A 20,711-nucleotide genomic window follows, 5' to 3' on the forward strand; every position below is an offset into this window, starting at 1 on the left:
CATATGCATATGAGCCTATGAACTCTGTCTGCTCTATTGTAGTGATGAAAGTAGTTTTTCTATAAATGATGATGCTTATTTTGTATTCATATCACCCTGAGGCTACAAAACTATTCATTAGCAAATAGCACGTTACATATCAGCACACCCAGGGCTGAAGGAAGGGAATGCTGGCAGTGAGAGAGGTGGGATTTTTAGGCATCTGGTTTTAGAAGAGGTTCATGTCTGTGCCCTGCACTGCAGGCTTAACTAGGCCATCCATGGTCATGTAGTAATACCCCAAACCAGGACAACTAAAATCTGCTGTTAAGTGTTACCCACTGGCAGTGTATTGTTCGTCATTTTCCATCCTGTTCCATCTCATCTCCATCCACAAAAGTATGAAATACCCTGTTCAGTGCATAAAAATTAGCATTTATCTTTGTGAATCCATGCAGAGACGGTGTTGCATGCAGAATGTTCTATTGTACACCTGTTGAGGGGTATCTACCAAGAAAAACTCTGGTTGCAATTCTTTTTTTTTTAACTTTTTTTTAATATCTCCTAAAACAAACACACAAGGGCAATCACGTTCCTCTTGCATAATGATTGCAAGCACCAAGGAATGAAGTGTAGATGTGCAAGGTGCTTCATTTAGTTTCATCAGTGCTTGTATTATCAGTCATCCTGGCATAGTGTGATTCTAGTTCTTTATCATTGTGTCAGGAATTAGCCAGTGCTGTAACTGATTATTTATTAAAGATTATTTTTGTCTAAAGTAAAGGTCTCCTCTTTTAAATAAAAGATAAGGCTAGTTTTTCTGCCAGCACATTAACATTTGCAAGGCTCTTCTGACGCAGGTAGCCAGAAACATTTTGTTTGCACGTGCCTGTCGCTTCAGAACTGCTTATTTTTTTAATGCCTGGCTTTATTTTTTAAAGAGTAGGTTGTGACTGACACGTTATTGGCAGGTATTCAAAAAGCAGTTGAGGCACATGTTGTGTTATATGAAAACATCAGGCACTGATATTTATTTTAATTTAAAAACAAGATATAGAGTGTTTTGTCTTTCATTCCTGAATACCGCTGGTTGTTTGATAACAGGGCTTATGTTGTTAATAGGATTGCAGAAGTTGGTAAATTTTGAGGCACAAAAACATGGATTTTTTTTTAAATGTGTGCAGCTTCATTCAAATAAGTTGTTTGCTTTTCTGTCTTGTATGGTCTTTGAATTAAATATGCTTTCCACTGACTTTTGGCTGTCCCAGATGAGCAGTTAATAATTTCTCAGTTTCTAGAAGAGCTTTTCTTTGGGAGTTTATCAGACTGGATGATTTTGATGGCTCACCTCATGCATTGGAGATAGAACTAGCTTTCCTTTGCAAAGGCATTCAGTGTTGGAAGTTCTACTTGTTGGCAAAAATATTTGAGATGTTTTTAGATGCTCCAACCTCTCCTGTTCTCAGCAGCACTTTCTTCTGGTGCCCATATTGCAATTCAGGATGCTCATCCAGGTGTTTCAGGGCATGGTAGAGTGTTATGGGCAAGTAGATTCAGAGAACTGCAGCAGTAAATGAGGAACATGAAACAGGGATCAGTAAAAGGATAAATTGTTTTAAAGTTTATACTTCCAGTGCCTTGAATTTGAGCCTTCTGTTGATCTGAATTGAGATTCAAAATCACAGCTAGTGACTATTAGCACAGTTAAATTCCCTCCCACTCCCCTTCCTTCCCCACCTCTGGAAGCAAACAGGAGGGAAGCAAATGGTATCACAGGGTTCTTTCCCACCCAAGCCTTTCTTCAGCCTCTCTGGTCTGTGAAGGAAAAATAATCCTCTCTGTGTTGCTGTGCCCCATTTTCTCCCACAGCCACTCTGTGCACCACAATCACTCCTCCCCTTCACGCTGAACATGAATTCCTCTGGATGGCTCTGCAGGGTGGGAGGCTGGGTCAGGCAGAGGGCTATTTCTTTCCTTGGCTGGTTTTTAAGTTTTAAGCTTTTATAGTTTCAACTTGAGGAGGAGATTAATATTTTGACAGAAAGAAAAATGCACAAAATTACACCCACAGCCGAGGATTTGCCTCCTCCAGCTGCTGCACTTGGGTTACTTGGCAGCTGCTCGCTCGGATCCATCAACTCCCATCACACTTGATTAACCCACACAGCTATGGGCCAGCACATTGTTGGCTGACAAGATAAAGTTAAGTTTAATTACTGTTATTTTCACAATGAATGAAGTATTTCCTCTATAGGCTTCAAAAAGTTAGATGAGACAGCCGTCACTGGGAGAGTGGTAAGGAGCTGAAATATGAGAGTGCCTTTCAGCTGTGAAGAACAATCTGCGTCTTCCAAGATTTTTTTTTTCTTCCTCTCAGACAAATTGTGGCACTGTTAGTGTAACTTAGGAGCTGAGACATGTCTGTCAGCTGCTTTGACAGCAAAAGCTGACAGATATAAAATTCTATCCAATCTTTCATTTTGGGTGGTGGTGATCAGTGGTCTTCTGAGGAAGTACTGAATTAGAAATACTGAATATTCCCCAAGCTGTAAAAAGTTACATTTTTACTGAAAGTCTCAAAATCTGAATGATTTTCTGTCACACAAAATTTGGCTAAGAGATATGGTGTACCACAGTGTCCCTAAATAGAATCCTGTGGTATGTAAAATGGAAGGGGCAGGTAAAAATCCAGTGGTATTTTCAGGAGCAAAGACACTTTATCCCTTCCAGACTGGGCATTTTTCAGCTTCTGTAACTGACTTTTAGATACACAGAACAACTGCAGTCAGTTCTGCAGAGCAGATGTCATGCAGTGCTGCTCCTTACTCTGAACTGAAGTCATGGGTTGCCTTTCTAAACCACCCCTCCCCTCTGTTCCTGAACAGTTAGTGGTAAGTAGTGAGTGTGTATCAGATAGAGACCCCTTGAAAGGGTGAGAATAGTTTTCTTTTGTGTTGCTTACTGACATTTTGCATTTTTCACATCTTCACTCTTACAAAACCTTGGATTTTTATGATGTTCACTGCACTTTTGCATTATTTGATACAGCCAAGGCAGAAAACAGCCCAGTGTGCATTTAAATTCTGATAACCTTGGCTTTTGTGATTTTGAAAAGCCCTGTTGTCACTGTCTCGATTGTATTTTCATTACAGCAGCAGTTCTAAGTTCTATTTTAAGTACCATAGTTCTGGAGTTTACAAGATGCTTTTGCTCAGGTTTTTTGCTTTATTCCCAATTACAAAAGGTGCTTCCCACTCCTCTGATTTGAGTGTGATTTAGGAAACCCCTAATTTTTCAGTCCCAGTACTTCAAAACAATTGTTCACTTAAGAAAAAAAGAATGAGCGTGGGTGGGGGGGGATGTTCTGTGGAGTTTGCAGTTAACTGGGAGTGGATCTACCTGTAGCTGAGCCAAAGGCAGGAACTGGCACTTCACTGGCAGCTGAGAACACTAACGACCTGGCCAGTGTTTTATTTTGTTCTCCTCTTGCCCCTTCCCCTCCAGCATGGTTGTCCTTAGCTTTGCACAGACCCTGCTTGTGCAGCCAGCCTGGAACAGACTTACCTGCAAATGCCACATCTCATGTAAGGGCAATGATTTGGAGTTTGGCCAGGACATGCAGGCCAGGAGATATGTTGGTTCTGTGCTTTGGTTCAGTTGCAGTGGTGGGAGGGCAGTGATTCCTGAAGTCAGAGGCAGTGGCTGGGTTTGTGCCCCTGCAGAGCTGTGCAGGGTGTGAGCAGCGTTTGTCAGCTGGGAGTGCAGGGGCTGAGCCCCCCCGGGGGTGTCTGTAATTGTGCTCTTCCAGCACAGGCAGATGGACAAAGTCCCTGGCATTTGGCTGGATCCCACGTCTCTCTCATGTCACAACAGGCATTTCCACACTGTGGCTGTGCTTTCATTTTTCCCAGAGTAGAATCAAAGTGCTCCAATGATTTGGTTGCCTTGTAACCCGCACTAACACTTATCAGGAGCATTTCTGTCCAGTGAATGAGCTGTCCTGGCCTCTCTCAAGCCACGACCAGGAACTGCTCTGCTCTGGTACTGCAGGGGACAGGGACACCTGAACTAGTGCTGACTGCACTCCACAGCTTCAGGAGTAAGTCAGGAGAAGTCACCTGCTCATAGACCCCAGTGCTACATGTCCGGAGAATGCCTTGTTTCATTACTTATTTCCATACTTCAGAGTTTGATATTAAAGATCAGTAATCAAAGATGCCTATAAAACTTTCATTAAAATGACCTTTCTTGAAGCCATTTTGTCTGCATATTTCTATGCAATAATAATTATTATTATTATAATCACTAATTACAGTATTAACTCCGTTATGTTTTTATGTTTGCTGCAGGCTGGAAATTAAATCCAGTTGTTGGTGCAGTTTATAGTCCAGAGTTCTATGCAGGTAAGGATTGTGCTATAGTTGTCCATGCCATATTTTATTTTAGTAGTCTTTAAAACATGCAAAAGTACAGAGTATGTGTTTGGTGTGAGGTGTGGTTTCTTTGTGTGATTCACATTATCTCCAAGTTATTTGCAGATTTTTGATGCAGGATTTTACGTTGCTTGGGCATACTAAACTTTACAGGGAAAATATATGAATGCCTTTTTATTGGAAATTAGATAGTATAACATGAAATGTACTGCAATATCCCAGTCCTACATGAGATTTTATTTTATTTATATTTTATTTTATATTTCAGTACAATCTCTTTCCTCCAGGAATTATTTAAGCGTAGTGAAAAACAACAGTAAAAAATCTTACCTATAAAAATATATTTTTTGTACATACATGTAGGTCACACACATAAGTGTAGAGCATTTTTGTTCGTAATGGGGTTTGGAACATATTTCTTTAAACGTTGTATTTAGTTTTTCAGTTTCATATTTTGGTATTTTAAATCTATATTATCATCTGAATCTTCAGTGAGGATGAGTTCTGATCCCTGTTACAGCTTGGAGTAAGGGAGATCCAATCTTTTTCTGCTGGAATTCAGTCATGGCAAGCATCACTTCTAAATGTGCTTTAGCAACAAGGTTGAAAATAAAATTAATTGTACTCCAAAATCCAGTTGATTTCAGAGGAATTGGAATCCTGCCCATAAACAGGTATTGGGAAAGCATTTTTGATAGGTGGTAGTTGAGCACTGGAAGAAGCTGGAACTGGGGAATTTCCGTTCATGGAGATATTTGAGTCTCCACTTGACAAAGCTGAAAACTTGTGTTAGTTTGAGGCATGTGAAGAGATCAAAATTGTTAAAAAGGACACTGTTACAGGTACTTGTTTAAAAAAGCTGCCTGTAATACATCCAGTGCCTTTAGTGAAATAGATAAAAATGTTCTAATTAGGATAAAAGTGGCACAGTATAATAAAACTACTACCTTGGCGTTCATGGGATCGCAATATTTAGTGTAGGCAGAATTTATTTTCCCCCCTGATGAATGTCTATGTTGAAAACAGGAATTTAACATTGATCTCCTTTGAACAGTTAGTGAACCAACCCTGAACCTGCATAAATTAGAAAGTCAGAGTTATTAGTCATTTTATATAAATGACTTTGTGTTAATGACAAATATAATAATATTCCCATAGTACAGTAATCAATTTTCTAATACGTATGCAGAATTAACAATCTGACTTATAATTGTCTCATGAAGTAGGGCATGAAGAGTTCACATAGTTTGTAAATTAAAATCAATATTTTCAATCTCTCCTGAAGGTAATTTTCCTAATTTACTGGACTTTTCCCTAACATTTATTTTGTCTTTTAATTATAAAATGGCAGGTTATTGATTTTTTTGTATAACCTCCTAAAGTCCCAAGTGCATTTTTATTGCCAACACTAGGGAGGTGTTTGCCCTCCTTAATGAGAATCTTTAATTACCATTAGAAGAGTATTAATTTAATTTTATGAATTATGACATGCACTCCACCACACCTATGCAGGAAGTTCTATCAAGGTACTTCACTTATTTCAGGGGGGGGTTTTTTGTGTTTATGCGTGCAGACAGTTTTATGTTTGGGTTGTCTTTTATTCATGCATTTCAAATGCATGTTTTTACATTGGCTCAAGGATGATATTTTCCCAGACATTTAAACTTTCTTTTAAAAAAAATCAGTTCAAATTGTGCAGATGTCCTAAAGCTGTTAGAAAATGAAACAGTAAAAAAGCACCGCAGTTGGAATAGAACAATGCAACATAATTTTATTTAGATTCCCCCCACCTTTCTTAGAGAAGAAGCAATTGCACTTTTGAAGATTATCAAATTAGAAATGTGATTTTTAAGAGAGTGAAAGCTTCAGTCATTTGGTTTAATTATTGTCTCCAACACTGTCATGATAAAATCATACCAACTTTTTCAGTCAGCGCGAGAAGTTCCTTTCGCTCCTAATAAATGATGAAAAATTTGGCCACTTCTGAAGAAAAGATGATACATTTGCAGAGAAACTGTTGATTTAAAGCACCTTTAATCTTCATAAATAAGTGCAAAACAGAAGGTTATCCAAAGCTGTCAGGATGGCACTGATGGATGGCAAATTGCCCCGTTTCTCAATTGCCGGTGAAGACACGCCGCCAGGCTGAGCCGTATTGTACATCATCGCTGCCAGCTCATTGCTGTGATTAAATATTCCATCAGTGCGGCTGGAAGGCGGCAAAGCTTAACAAGATTCATAAGATGCACCACTTGAATACACATAACTCACTTCCTTGGCTGGAGAGCACCCCGCATGCAAAAGAAAATTAGAGTGCAGTTAAATTACTCCCTAAGACAAGATCAATAGAGAAGGGAGAAGATCCCCTAATGCAATGCAAATCTAAGATATAGTTATGTCCTGACAACCTGAAGCAGACAATTAAAGTCAAATAGGGAGGAACGCAATGTAAATCAACCCGAAAACCTTGAAGATAATGGTAAACAGTAGGACCAGTGACATGATTGTTATAGCTCAGCTCTTTTTTTCTGAGTGTTCACTTCTGTGAAGGAAAGCCTTTATGGAGGAGACACGTGGCAGCTAAAAGTGGAGAGGACAGGATGTGTAGCACGACAGACGCTATGCAAGTAAAGTATTACTTGGGGACTGCAAAATACTAGATATTTACAAACCACTATAGATTTTTCGTCCTGGGTAGCCCCTCTAAAGCTGTTTTTGTGAGTGTGAAATGCTCACGCTGTAGTAAATTAGAACCCTCTGGAAATACAGCTGTTTAGCCTTGGTAGGGTAGTATGGATTTCCTGTGACATGTTCAGGATGGGCCCTTTGAAGGCTGGTCTGCAATTCCAAAGCCTGGGAAAGCTCCCTGTTGGCTGCTGACTGTGGATGTGCTGGTGAATGTGCTGGCCCAGCTCCTGCCCTTCCCACCACTCCACTGGGAAGCCCTAAAATGATATTTAATAGAAAACAAGAGGACAGTGATTTCTTTTTCATTTATAATCTCCAGCTTTTCACAGCAACCCAGTTTTCTGCATATAATGATGGAAAAGAAATATTTAAAAAAATTGACCTGTGGCCACACACACTCCCTCGATTAAATAAAAGTTTATGATTTAGGTGGTTTCCCTCCTTGTGAGAAAGAAGTGCCTGATGAAGTTATGATTTCAATTTCAGCTTTTCTTTTCCAGGAAACTATTTATCAAGATTTTAGGCAGGTTCTAATGAGGAGATTTGTTAGAAGCACTGTGTGATTCATCTCACAAAGTCTTCATGTAAACTGGGGCAAATTTTTTATTTATTTGTATACCCATCCAGTTTTAAATGCATCCCAGAGTGACCCATAGTTTTGCTGTATCAAGCCAGAATCTGTTCACTTCACCCATACACTCCTTTATGGCTGGGAAAATACAGATTTCCAGCAGGGTTTCTTTGCTAGGTGTGCTCTGGTACTTTCTTTCTGTGGTTTGCTATAACATCATATTTACCTGCTTATTTTTATATAGTATATATTTTATCTGCAACACCTAGCATCCCTTTCAGCCTCAGGCAGTCTGAAAACCAAGTTCTATGTTATTCCTTTCAGTTACTGCAGATATTTTGTTTTTTGGTTTCTAGAACGATAAATTTTTGAGCAATCTCTTGCACTCTCCTTATTGAAATATAGAATATTGTTGCACCTGTATTACTACAACAGATCAGTCCTTTATAGCAGGTAGCTTAAGACACTGTAAGGCCATTTTAAGACTCTCTCATTCATGGCATAAAATGAATTTGTTATACCTGTTGAAGAGGTTTCTTTTTGGCAGTTTCTGTATCTAAGGTGGGGGAAAAGATGTTTCAGAAATTACCTGGAAATCTAATGAACACTCGGAGAACAGTGGAATTCACAGGGACTCACCTGAGAAAACATTGTCTAGAATAATGATGATGGATAAGGAATTCTTTAAAAGCTCACTTATGTCCACACGATCTCCCTCTATTAAATAAAAACATACTATTTAAGGCGGTTTTTATTCCCAACTAACAGTATTTCTCCACAGTTGGCAGTGGAGAAAGAAGAGACTGGAGACTAGTGGGGAAGAACCCTTAGAAAAAGTCCTAGAGCACAGCTCAGTGACAAGGAATAGAGCCCATTCTCCTTTTACTCACGGGACTATTCTTTCTCCTGGATAGTCAGGGAGGTCTAGAAGTTTTTCAGGAGGTAGTTTCAAGAGTCATCCTGCACAGCTGAGTAGCTGTAGTCACTTCATAGTCTTCACCAGTGAGGACTGTTATAGACACCCAGTTCCTTGGGCAATTAGTAATCATTCCAAGGTCACTGGCAAAATTTCCCCCCCATCAGTTAAAATGAGAGGGGAAAACCTTGTGCTTTTTTAGCTGTTTTATATGCCCTCAGAAGACAGAGAAGTTTTAGATGTCCAGGCCTTTTTGGCATGTTGTGAATTTGGAAGGCTACAGTTCCCACCAGCAATCAGATTTTGTAACAAGCTTCCTTTCACAAGTTTGCTTTAAAGTTTGAAATACAATGTTTTACATAATTAAGAAGTAAAGAAATACCATACTAATATGTATAAAAATATACAGTTAAATAAGAGGAATTCAGGGGAAAAGAGGATTCCTGTACATTTGCCAACACTGATTCTCTTTGTTCATGTCTTAAAGCATCTATTTCTGGAGTGGGAGAGCACCTGGGATTCATTTTGTCTTTATAGTGTTGCTCTTTGAATTTAAATGAGTCTTGCATAAGCTCAGCAAATACCCCAGAAACACTTCTCAGGGAGGATGTTGGGGCTTGTGAAGCTGAATTCTATGCTTGCACAGCAGTTCTAATCCTGGGGTAAAAGTTCACTGTACCGTATCTCTAAAGCATAATTTTAGTGAAAACTGGCTGTCTGTCACTACAGAGATTAATTCATTTTACCATTTGATTACATACACTTAGATTTGAACCTTGCTAATGACTTATCAGATTTTCCTAAATACATATATTTCCAAGATCGTTAGATAAGCATCTTAAATAATTTTCTTATTACGGTTAAATAATTATTTTTTAATATTCCACCTGTTATACAGATGCTCCTTTTCAAAGCATAGAGCAAAGCAGTAACTGTTGTTTCAGCAATCATAATGTTCAAGTGCCATCATACAAATGATGACATCCTGGCCAGATTAACACCACTGATGAGAGCTAATGCTTTTCTAAAACTCTGTGGAGCTGTTACAAGCCATTACAGAGGAAATGCAGGTTGTGAAAGATGAATAAAGTCAGTAGAAAAATGGAATTCAGCATCTGTACCAGCTATTTACTAAAAAAAAAATTTTAAAAAATCCAGAATTAATTATGCCTTATATTACATTATGATGAGTTTTTCATTAAAATGTATACTCCCATGTTAACAAGTATTATTCAAAGAATAACACCAATTACTTATTTTTTAAAATATTAATTTAGTTAATTGGTTATACATTTAAATGTGGAGCAAGATTAGTCTCCCTTTATTCACCATTGTATTGAAGACTGCACATTTTAAAGAGAACATCACAGATCCTGTCAGTATTACCCTTTTAAGGATGTTTCTTTTGGATGTATATTTAGGCTTTGATACTGTTCCTATGTGATCTCTAAAAGAAATTCCATAGACCTGATGATTTAATAGCAAATCTTGAGCTGTAGATAGAGCTTTATACCAGAAGACAGGGAATGGTTAAGGGAGTTCTTGCTTCTTCAGAGTAAAAGTTTGGAAATTTTGAACCTCAGTCCAGTGCAGAGGAATCATTTGATACTGGATTATGATGAGTTTGTGCACAAACAGAAACTCTGGTTTTGCTGAAAGTTAAGAGTTCTTTCAAACAGGGGGAAGGAGGTGTCTGGTTGGTTCTGTTTGCTTGGTAGTGCAGTCTTGCTGAGATGTAGGTCTGGATCTGCTGACCATGTTTCCAGCTTCTCCCAATTCCACATAGTAGGAGGTTTGTCTTTTTTTTTAAATATTATTTTAATAAAACCAATGAAAGTGTTCTGATCAAGCAGGAGCTGTACTGTCCTTTCTTTCTCATTGCATTGGTTCTAACTTCTTGGATGTTCAAATGTTTTTATAAGTGATCAAATTTTGAAGGGCTAAAAAGGATGTTAAGTACTGTGGTTTACTCACAAAGAGAATATTTTTGAGGGAAAATTATGCTTGGACTTCTCTTATTCAAATATCACTCTGGTACTTAGTGAAAATATGTTCTGTGGCTTCCTGATTGGTGAGAGACCAAAAATAAATTAAATAAGGTGACAGCCTCTCCAGACTGTCTGTGATGTAGGTTTAGAGGCTGGATATAAAACCAGCTACTGCTCCTGTCTCACCAGTGAGTCTGTGTGGGCACTGCCTGGACCTGAGATCAAGGCTGTAATATCTGTGCTGGGTGTCTAACAGATCAAATTTGGGTTGTAATCCAAGTACCAGCCATGGATTGATGTAAAAAGCAATGGCTTAAGAAACTCTCAGAGGAAAACTGAAGACAAACTGCAAGGTTATCACTAAAACACTTGTTTGTTCAGAGCTGGGTGGGATATTTGCAATGCTAGATAAGTTAATAGCAGTTATGCAGAGGAATAAATTCCTCTGATTAGAAGAATAACAAAGTTAGGAAGATCCATGCGTTAGGATGGACAGTCAGGCAGACAAACTATTCTGAAATGCAAAATAGTAAAGTAATATATGAAATGTAAAGTTAATACCCTTAAGCGGAATGGAAAACAACTCTGCCGTGTGTTAAACCTTGATTACATCTGTAAATTAATGCTAAAGCAGCTTAAGATTATGGTTAATTCCAAACATATAGCTAATGTTTTCTGTTCTGCCTTATGCATTTTTTTCCCATTTTGGGCATTGGATGACAGGATCTCCATATATTTGCAGCCTCGCCATATATTTGCATTGTAATTGCATTTTCTAATATCTATTGAGAGTACATTTGAAAATACAGAGCTTTCATTCATTTAGTTATTTCCGGAAGTAGCTGAGATGAGGCTGTGCTTCCAAGCTCTGTCAGTTTGGTGCTTTCTGGCTTTCTTTGAAAATCTCCAAGCACAGAACTGCTTCTAGCAAAAGTGAGTGTTTTGGAAAGTTTGGAAATATTGCATTACCATTTTTGTAATGATTTTTCATACTCCTGGAATTCTGGAATCTGACTGGTCTAGGAAATAAAATAGACTAGCTAAAGCCAGGATTGTGCCTGATGATTCAATTTTTGCTCTTTTGTATTCTCAGCTTGTCACTCGGAATAGAATTTTGTTTATAAGTTAAAACCAGCAAATAGAACTGAGGGATTCGTAATTTGCATGTCTGCATCTAATTGCATTAGATTTGCATCTCTGTCTTATAGATTTACTGAAATAGGTAATTTACACAGAAAATAGTGTCTTGACACAATATGAGAGGATAAAGCATAAACACATCCACTTGTAATCCCTCCAGGGCCATGTTGAAACTGTAGTGTTTGTGTTTGGGCAGAAAGGCTCCACTTGCGTTTATTCTGTGATTCTTTTCTTTGCAATCTTTATTCAACAGGCAGATGTATGAATGTGACCCATTTTAGTTATCAGCAGAACATGAGTGTGTTTTGTGTATTCTCAAGTATCCAATTTCAAGGACAGTATAATACCAGCTCAGAGTTTATATTTATACTTCAGGCTTTCTCTCAGGTTTGTTTCTTAAAGTTACAGATGAACCAAGGTAAGGTTACAACGAACCAGGAGTAACCATCATTTACCTGCCTATCTACTGCTGCTTGGAGCAGCTAGAAAGATTAGGAATAAAGATTGGATTTCTCAAAGATCCTGAGCAACTTCAGTGGGACACATGTCCCAGTGTAAAATAATGGCAGTGAATATCACAGAATATCAATTGATGTGCACCTGAGGCTGTAGGTACATAGAGAGATATAGAGAGAACATATTTTGTAGGAAAGCACCACTCCTATTTTTTTTTAATATGACTGCATAGTGCATTTCCAGTTTTATACTTTTCTGGTGTTAATGTGTTGATGTTGTGAGTGCCCCCAAAAACAGGACTTCGAGCCGTGTTAGTGTAGGGTGAGATAAAAAGTAAAGGTCCTTTAATGACACAGGGCCTACAGCCCACAGGAATACAGGATGACATGCATGTGCTCTCCAGTTCTTGTTTCCATGGCTTTTATAATAAGATCCCTCCAATCATTGCTTTACACATTTCTCAGTCCAGCCCTGGTCCAACCCCTGGAATTGGGTCTGGGGTCGTCAAGACCCTCTGTCTTCATCAGCTCTTCTTCCTCAGGCACACAAAGGTCTCTTGGAGTTCATCCAGTTCTGACTTCTGGGTCACTCTGACCTGTGTTTATGTTTCATTCTGTAGGCCTTCTGATATCCTTCAGCTCTACCTTGGAAAGGAGTCTAAACAAGATTAATTAACTAAAGGAATTTGAGCTCCCTGTTCTGGGACAGGGGTAGTGATAGAAAGGCATTAAACTTAAACTGTTAGAAATATTAACCCTCTAAAAATCTACAACTACTGTGTTCCTAAAATCTACAAAATGTGAAAATCGGCACAGAAACCACTTTGGCATCATGTGGGTAAGGATTTACACTTGGATGCCAATGATAAAACTTCACTAAGCACAGGTAAACTGAACTCTGTAGCCATGTTACATATTTCGGTACAACAGCAGCTGGGTTTGTGTGATACCATCATTTCATTTTGGTTACCAGACAGGGAATGTCTGTGGCTGGTAAATAATTTTTAAATTATATTTGGAAAGGACAGTTTGTTGCAACTGTTTTGCTTTGTAAATGGAAACATTACATAACTTGTTCCTGCTGTAGAGCCCATCCATGGTAAGGTTGGCATGCTAATTAAATACAAAGGAGTCTCACACTGTGTGTGTTTCTAAGCTGGCATTTCTTTGCCACATACCAGCAGTGCCATGGCATAACCAAAACTTGCCAGTGAAAGTGCCAAGCTATTCCTCCCAAAGCAATCCTTGAGAATTTCTATAGATCTCTTGTGGAACTTTTTGAGGGTGAATCTTTAAGGCAACTCCTCATGTTGGGAGGAAGGAAAAGGATGCTGGCATGGGAGCAGAGTTTAAAAGAATTTGCCACTTCCCAGCTGCTGTGCTATCCTGAAGCTCATTCCAGGTTTAAGGCATCACAGTATATACTGCCAGGGGTAGTCTGATCAGTTGTGTGTGATGTCAGGCCCTGGAGAAGGAGAGATGCTTGTTACTGTGGGCTGAGTTATTTATAATACAGAAAGAAGAGAGGAGGTGGGGAGGAAAGGACTTAGGGAATTTATATCTTACCAGAGCTGCAAACTTTGGTGCTTGTCTGATTTTTACTGATGTTATTAACACCTTCCAATCCCAGAATGTGACTGAGCACACTGGACACTGCACATTCATAACAGGGGAGACAGGTCTGCTTCCCAAAAGCGGGGAAATGATATGGCTGGCAAAGAATAATTGGAATGGTGGCTTACAAATGATGTTTGTTGTAACATGCATTGCTGTTCCCTGAGTTCATTGAGTGTTTAGGTGACACTCTGAGAGGTGATAATAAAGAAATACACGCTATGCTTGGAAAAAGTTATGGAAGGAACATTAACATCTTAAATAGAATTTTTGAATAGAGCGATCACAGAAAACGTCTTAAAGACAAATACCTTCACCTCCTGGTTTTTTAATATGTGTGGGGGTTTTTCCCCTGTTTATGTGTGAGGTTATATGTGGGTCAGGGACTTACTGCAGAAGTGTGTGTATAGAGCACAGAGTCTCATTACCAGGAACAAGTACACACAGGTTGTTCAATAATTGAATGTATTTCAGGTTTGCTGACAGAAGGCAAGATGAATAGGGGTTTGGACTTAGAGAACTCACATTTAGATATCAACTACTTTAGATTTTCCTCCCTGCCCTCTGGTTTAAGTGAAACCATATATAAACTTTGGTGGGATTAAACATAGGTTTTGTTTGTATTTTTAGCGTATTGGAATAAAGGAGGTGTGTGGGTTTGGGTGATGCTACTTTATTGCTTGTAATGGATGAAACACACAGCCATCCATGAGTGGTTGTGTTAAAATCTGAGATCCCAAATAACTGAAGGCCCTCACAAAGCACTTTTTTCTTGAATTAACAGCATATTTAAAAGCATACTAAGGCTGTGTAGTTTGGCTATTGATAATGAAGGGCTAAAAGAGCACTTAACTACTATTATGTATTCAAGACAGAGGCTACAGAGACTCTCTAAATTCCCTAGTCAGACGGGACAATAGGAGATAACATAAGCTATTATTGTACAACAGTAGCTTTTTATTAGGTGTTTCTGATCCATTTCTGTGACACATTTTGAAATAATCCATCATAGAACAATAGTTCAGACCAGAACAAAGATAATGCTATTTCTGTCTGAAAAGGCCAATATTAAATTACACTTTCAGAACAGCAAATCAAGAGCAGACACGGATTGCTTGTGAGGATCTTTGATACACTTGCAAATCTCCTGATTTTGTTCATGAGAGATGCAGCTTTACAGTTTTCTTCATGCATTGTCCATTGAAGTGTACAGGAATAATAGTTGTTGCAAAAGGTGTGAAAGAAAACAGTGATCAGAATGATCAGAACTAACCCAGGGAGAAGATGTAACATCCAGCTGGATTGGGAGAAGAAAATGAAATAAAAAAATAATGTAACAGTTTATAATAATATAGTCTAAATGGGGCACAAATAATGTTAGTTTTTATTCACTTTCTCCCATGGCTTTGTTTGGATTCTTTTTGTGGTAAATAGTATTATAGAATTTATGAAGTGGTACTTAGCTGTGAGAAGCAGTAAGAAGCTCCTTTTGGTAACACAATACAATAAATATGTATAAAAAGCAGCTGCTTTACCTGGATAACTGAGAGTACAATGGATTAGAGTCGTGTAATCATCACTAAATCTCCTACTATGTAGTAAGTTACTTAGTTCCTGTATTACAAGTGCTCATTTTAGCTACCTGTGCACTAATATAAGGTGTAGCCCAGCTCTGCATCTTCACTTGATAAATTCCTGCCCCTGAAAATGTTTCTCTGATTCCCCTCTCACTATGCTGGCAGCAGTGAGATGCTGTGGAGAACTCAGCCCCACTCTCACTTTGGAGCTCTAGATGAAGGTTTGGTTCTTTAGGGGTCCTGGAGTGAGAGCAGGAGCTCAGTGTCCCCCTGTGTCCCACTTTGTCATGTCCCAGACTGAGAGCAGGAGCTCAGTGTCCCCCTGTATCTCACTTTGTCATGTCCCAGACTGAGAGCAGGAGCTCAGTGTCCCCCCATGTCCCACTTTGTGATGTCCCAGACTGAGAGCAGGAGCTCAGTGTCCCCCTGTATCTCACTTTGTCATGTCCCAGACTGAGAGCAGGAGCTCAGTGTCCCCCCATGTCCCACTTTGTGATGTCCCAGACTGAGAGCAGGAGCTCAGTGTCCCCCTGTATCTCACTTTGTCATGTCCCAGACTGAGAGCAGGAGCTCAGTGTCCCCCCATGTCCCACTTTGTCATGTCCCAGGCCAACCCCCAGGACCTGAAATACTAAAGCCATATTTATGGTGGTGAATTGTAAGCTCAGGTCCTCAGAAAAGGTGTATAAACTTTAAACCATCTCAGCACTAAAGGTTTCTAGAAGTTTCATCCTGTGACAGGAGAGAGCTGTGCCCCTGATCAAGGGCCTGCAACACTGCTAGTTTTAGATCAGCAACGTGATTTTAGCTAGTGGAATAATTTTTTTTCTACTGAAAATGCTACTTAAATTTATATTTCCATGAGGAATTCCTATGAATTGTGTGAATTCTTGTAATCTAATTCCAGTTCTTTACTTTTAAGCTGTCTGTAGTGCTGGCTACACAGTGGTTCCAATTAAAAGCTATTTTGAACAGAAGTGGTTTAAAATCCTTTATAATTTACTGGAACGTCCACCTGTTGTTGATCTTGGGTGTTTCTTCTTGGCTTTCTGAGTATTTGAGGCACACAGTGAGCTTTGTGCTGCGTTTGCATGAGGCAGTGAGTGGTCTCTGCAGCATCACCACTTATGGTGCAGCTTCCACCTCTGCTCTGTAGATTAGTTTATATAAATCATGTAAATAACTGTACACAAAACCTTATTTTTGGAAGTGTGATAAAATCAAGAGAATACATTTAGTCAGATATCTTGAAACCACCAGGAACTGAATTTTAAGTATTCTAAAAATATCAATGACTTCACATATATTTTTTTTCAGAGCCCTGAGTGTTTTTAGAGTAATTATTTCTCAAAATAATCGTGCTTCAACAAAGGGCCTAATCAAACAGTACATGCTTAATCATGGACCGTAGGAGAAAGGAGTGGAGGAAGAGAAGGATGAGAGGAAATAGTCTTTGATCTTGAAAAGTATGTTTTTGCCCTCAGCCTGTGTGCCAGGGTGAGGGGTGGATCTCTGCAGGGGTTGGGCAGTGCCAACTGCACATCCCATGGGCTGCACATGGGGAGGTATCAGCCTGAAACACGCTGGGACAGATGGCATTGGAGAATTAAAGATGAACTTTGTATGATTGAAATTTTTTAGAGTTCATCAGCTCCATGTTATCATTAATAGTTTGAACAGAGGAGGTAAGAACTTTCTATTAAAACCTTGCTTAAAAAGCCCCCACCTTAATTCCATCATGCTAGAATTTAGTATTCTGAAGGAAAAATATTTCTTTTTTTTTCATTAGGGAGTTTATAGATTGTTTCTGTGTTCTGAGGTTTATCCAAGATCTTATGGTAAATAATTCAGTCTTGCCTCAGTTATATTAATTACAGTTTAAATATTTTTAATACCAAAATTAGATGCAGCAGAAATAATCTTTTCTTACAAAAGTAGATTAAAAAGTTCAATTTTTTCCTAACAAAAATAATAATGTTTTAGTTATCAGTATTAATTTTATGTACAAATTCGAAGGCAGATTGTCAAAATATAATTAGAAGCCTCTATGCAAGAAATTAAACACACTCTAGTAGCACAGATGAAAAAAGCATCTGTTTTGAAGTACTTTCATTAGAAATTAGAAGACTAGAGTAGGGAAAATTAGATTTTTATGAGATGAAATCAGAGCAAACTGTAAGAATTGGAACATGAAGCAAGCCAAGTGTCTTCTAGGATTTATGGTGAATAATGCAAACAAACTATAGTCTTTGCTTTCTAAAAGCCTTTTTATTTATATATTTACTAATTGTACTTTATGTCATTATAGTGGTGCTATTCTGAAAACCTGATGAAAGTCCCTGCTCTTCCTAATGTGTTTCTCTCAGCTGGGTGAATGCCTCTGGGCCTTCAGCTCTCTGCCTTCTGCAGCAGCACAACTTTTGAGGCATTTGTGGGCTCATATTCAGCAATATTCCAGTGTGCACATTGCTGGTGTCAAATGAGTGTGTGCTTAGAGCCTGTTTATTTGCTAGCCTGAAAATGCTGCTTGTAATTAGGATCTCAGTGGGTCTGTGTTCATTTGACAGCTTCCACTTGTGGGTTTTTTTTTTTTTTTAGAAAGGAAAGAGCTAGATGTTGATATAGTCAACTATGTGCTGTCTTCAAGGTAAAGGGGGAAAAGCTTAACTTGTTTTATCTTTCATATTAGTAGTGGTTGGCTGGAAAAAAAAGGCAGCATTTCTAAATTCTGTTGTTTAAGGGTGTGCTATTGTCTGGGAGAGTTAGAAGCAGAGTAATTAATTAATGAGATTTCCAGTGGTCACAGTTTTAGCTAAATTGCATAAATGATGAGAATTATTTTTATTCAGTATTTCCCATATTTCTCCTCCATCTGAGAGTTGCAAGCAATAATCAAAGAACTGGATAATGGCAGAAAATATTTTTTTAAAGGTATTTGAAAGAACTCTTGTCTGGTAACTGAGTACAGGTTGGGAATTGCTCTTGTAATACTCGGTGGGAAACCTGCCTACCATTTGTAATTAATCTGGTCCTTCCAAACATACTGGACTGAACTCTGTGAGGTTACACTGCATGTCAATACTCAACTTCCAAAGTTTCCCAAATCTCCATATAAATTTAATGCTTTTGAATTGTGTGACTCACAAATCCTGACAGCTGGAAGTATGTCAGGGTATGTGTGTGTATAATTTCGTGTGTGTATATACAGATATATGCGCATATATCTGCAGAACCAGATGTGTCATATCCTGCTTTTCCTGACAGACTCCTGTATTCCTCAAGTGCACAAGTTTTTTTCCTCGTGGGAAGTACAGTTGTTTCTACCTCTGAGCAGTGTTCAATTTAAGATGAGTGTTCAACTAAGACTGCTAAAGTATAGGTTTACAAAAGACCAAGGCATTTTATTTAAATTCATTAATAAAACCCACAGAAAGTAAGCCTGAACTTGTGTCCTTTGTTCAAAATGAGCATTGCAAAACTGTTGGCTCAAATTGATTTTGTTATTACTTTTAATTTGAAAAGGAATTTTTTTTTCTCTCATTCATTTTGTTCTTAGTCCTGAATCTTATTTACTGAAAATAGCTTCTATTTATGTATTTCTGAGCAAAGAATCCTGAACTCTCTATTAGTATTATATATCAGTAGTGCCTTGCAGCAGTGGTGATGTGGGTGATGTCTCTGAGCCCATCCCTGCTCTGTCCATGGCAGTGCTGTGCTCAGATGTTCCTGCCCTGTGGCTCAGGAGCCTCCTTGCAGCCAGGACAGGGTGCTGAGGGGGTGGGTGACTGGGTGGGTGGGTGGGTGCTCCCATGGGAAGCAGAATATCCACAGAGACAGGGCCCAGAGGGACAGAGGGCACTGGGCAAGGCTCTGGCATACGCTGTGGCTGCTCGGAGCGGGCACAGCTCCCCCGGGGCATGACAAGGGTGTTGGGCTTTGGGGGCATGTGTGTGTTCTGCTTTTTCCAATGTCCAATTGTACATGTTTATTGTGGCTCTTTGTGCTTTGAAGTCAAAAGGACAAACAGTGCCCCTGCTTCACTGCACTGCTCTGGTTGTGATTCTGTTTCTGTTTTGAGATAACAACTGAGGTTTAGTTCAAGTGTTCCAAAACCAGATACCACTCTCTCTCTCTTTCTTGTAGGCAGGGTGCTGCTGTGCCAGGCAAACCAGGAGGGATCTCCCGTGTACAGTGCCCCCAGTTCACTAGTATACACATCCACAAGTAAGCTAGTGTTATGGCTCGTTTTTTTGTTCTGTTTTGTGACAAAAGCACATTGATGTGAATTAAGCCCCCTGAACAATGTAAACTTTCCCAACAGCTCTCGTTAAAGCAAATGTGGTATTTGTGAATATATGTGAGTAATGTCAAGAAATAACTCGGTGTCTTCAGTTGCATTTTTATTCTCAAAGTATATTTTATTTTAAAAAATAAACAACATCTATTTACCTTTGTACAGAAATGGTCCAAAATTCTACTACTGTAGTGACATTTTTTGGAATCCAGTACTGTTGCACACTCTGCATTTTGTGTAGATGATCTTGTGTTTCTTCTTCTATCCTGCTCACAACTGCAATTTAATTCACAAAAGGTCTTTTATCATGGCACCATTTGATTGTGTCAGGAATCAAATAGATACGAAGCCTTTTTATACCAAAGGAACAGCCTGTATGCAAGTGGGTATTTTGAGTTATAAAAAGCTGCCCTAATAAAAACAGCAAAGGCAAGCTGAAACCAGAGATGCTGCCATCAGCCACTTTTCTGTGCAAAACTTTGGAGTGGGGATGTGTCCTCGGAAATCTGAAGCAGAAGTGGAACTGATTCTGCTGAGAGTGTTTCAGATTGTGTTGGTGGTGCCACAGATGCCCATTGTGGCACCTGCTCAGATAAGAAGCCTCCAGCTGAAGGCAGGAGCAGTAATTGCATTGGCTCTGTGCTCAGAGAAGTGCTCTGTGGAGAAAATCCTTTACATTGTCTGATTTAACAATATCAGAAGGTTGTATTCAGTCTAGAATGCAGTTCTACTTTTTTAGAGCTTATCTAGACTACTAAAATAATTAATTTAGGGTTTTTTTTAATTAAAACCAGGAATGAGGACAAAAGAGTTTCATAGTGATCATCTCTACAGCCATGTAGTTCTCTGATGTCAAATGCTATCAATGTCATCCCTAGGGAAGCTGCTTTTCCAGGATATATATGGGATCCACTTTCAAATCAGCAGTCTAGAGTCTATAAATGCATAGTGAACTAACAAATATATCAAGTATTTTAGACTGGAAATTAAATTGTCATTTAAATCTGCATTTGCTTCCAGGTGCTCCCAGAAGTATTTTGTACTATGCCACTTTTT

The 20,711-nt window shown here is 38.8% G+C and overlaps 1 protein-coding gene across 34 annotated transcripts in view; it reads left to right on the top strand.

Moving 5' to 3' along the window:
* Nucleotides 1-20,711, top strand: part of RBFOX1 (RNA binding fox-1 homolog 1) — a 795,203-nt gene that overhangs the window by 709,957 nt on the left and 64,535 nt on the right. For 28 of the 34 annotated variants that reach the window (XM_071570925.1, XM_071570934.1, XM_071570936.1 and 25 more), the window contains 2 exons: nt 4,329-4,382; nt 19,505-19,585. In XM_071570925.1, coding sequence (XP_071427026.1) covers nt 4,329-4,382; nt 19,505-19,585 — 135 coding nt within the window. The remainder of the gene's footprint in view (nt 1-4,328; nt 4,383-19,504; nt 19,586-20,711) is intronic. The other 6 variants (XM_071570933.1, XM_071570929.1, XM_071570943.1 and 3 more) reach the window with 2 other exon arrangements.

Source organism: Pithys albifrons, chromosome 16, assembly GCF_047495875.1.
Source record: "Pithys albifrons albifrons isolate INPA30051 chromosome 16, PitAlb_v1, whole genome shotgun sequence".
Taxonomy (NCBI): Eukaryota; Metazoa; Chordata; class Aves; order Passeriformes; family Thamnophilidae; genus Pithys; species Pithys albifrons.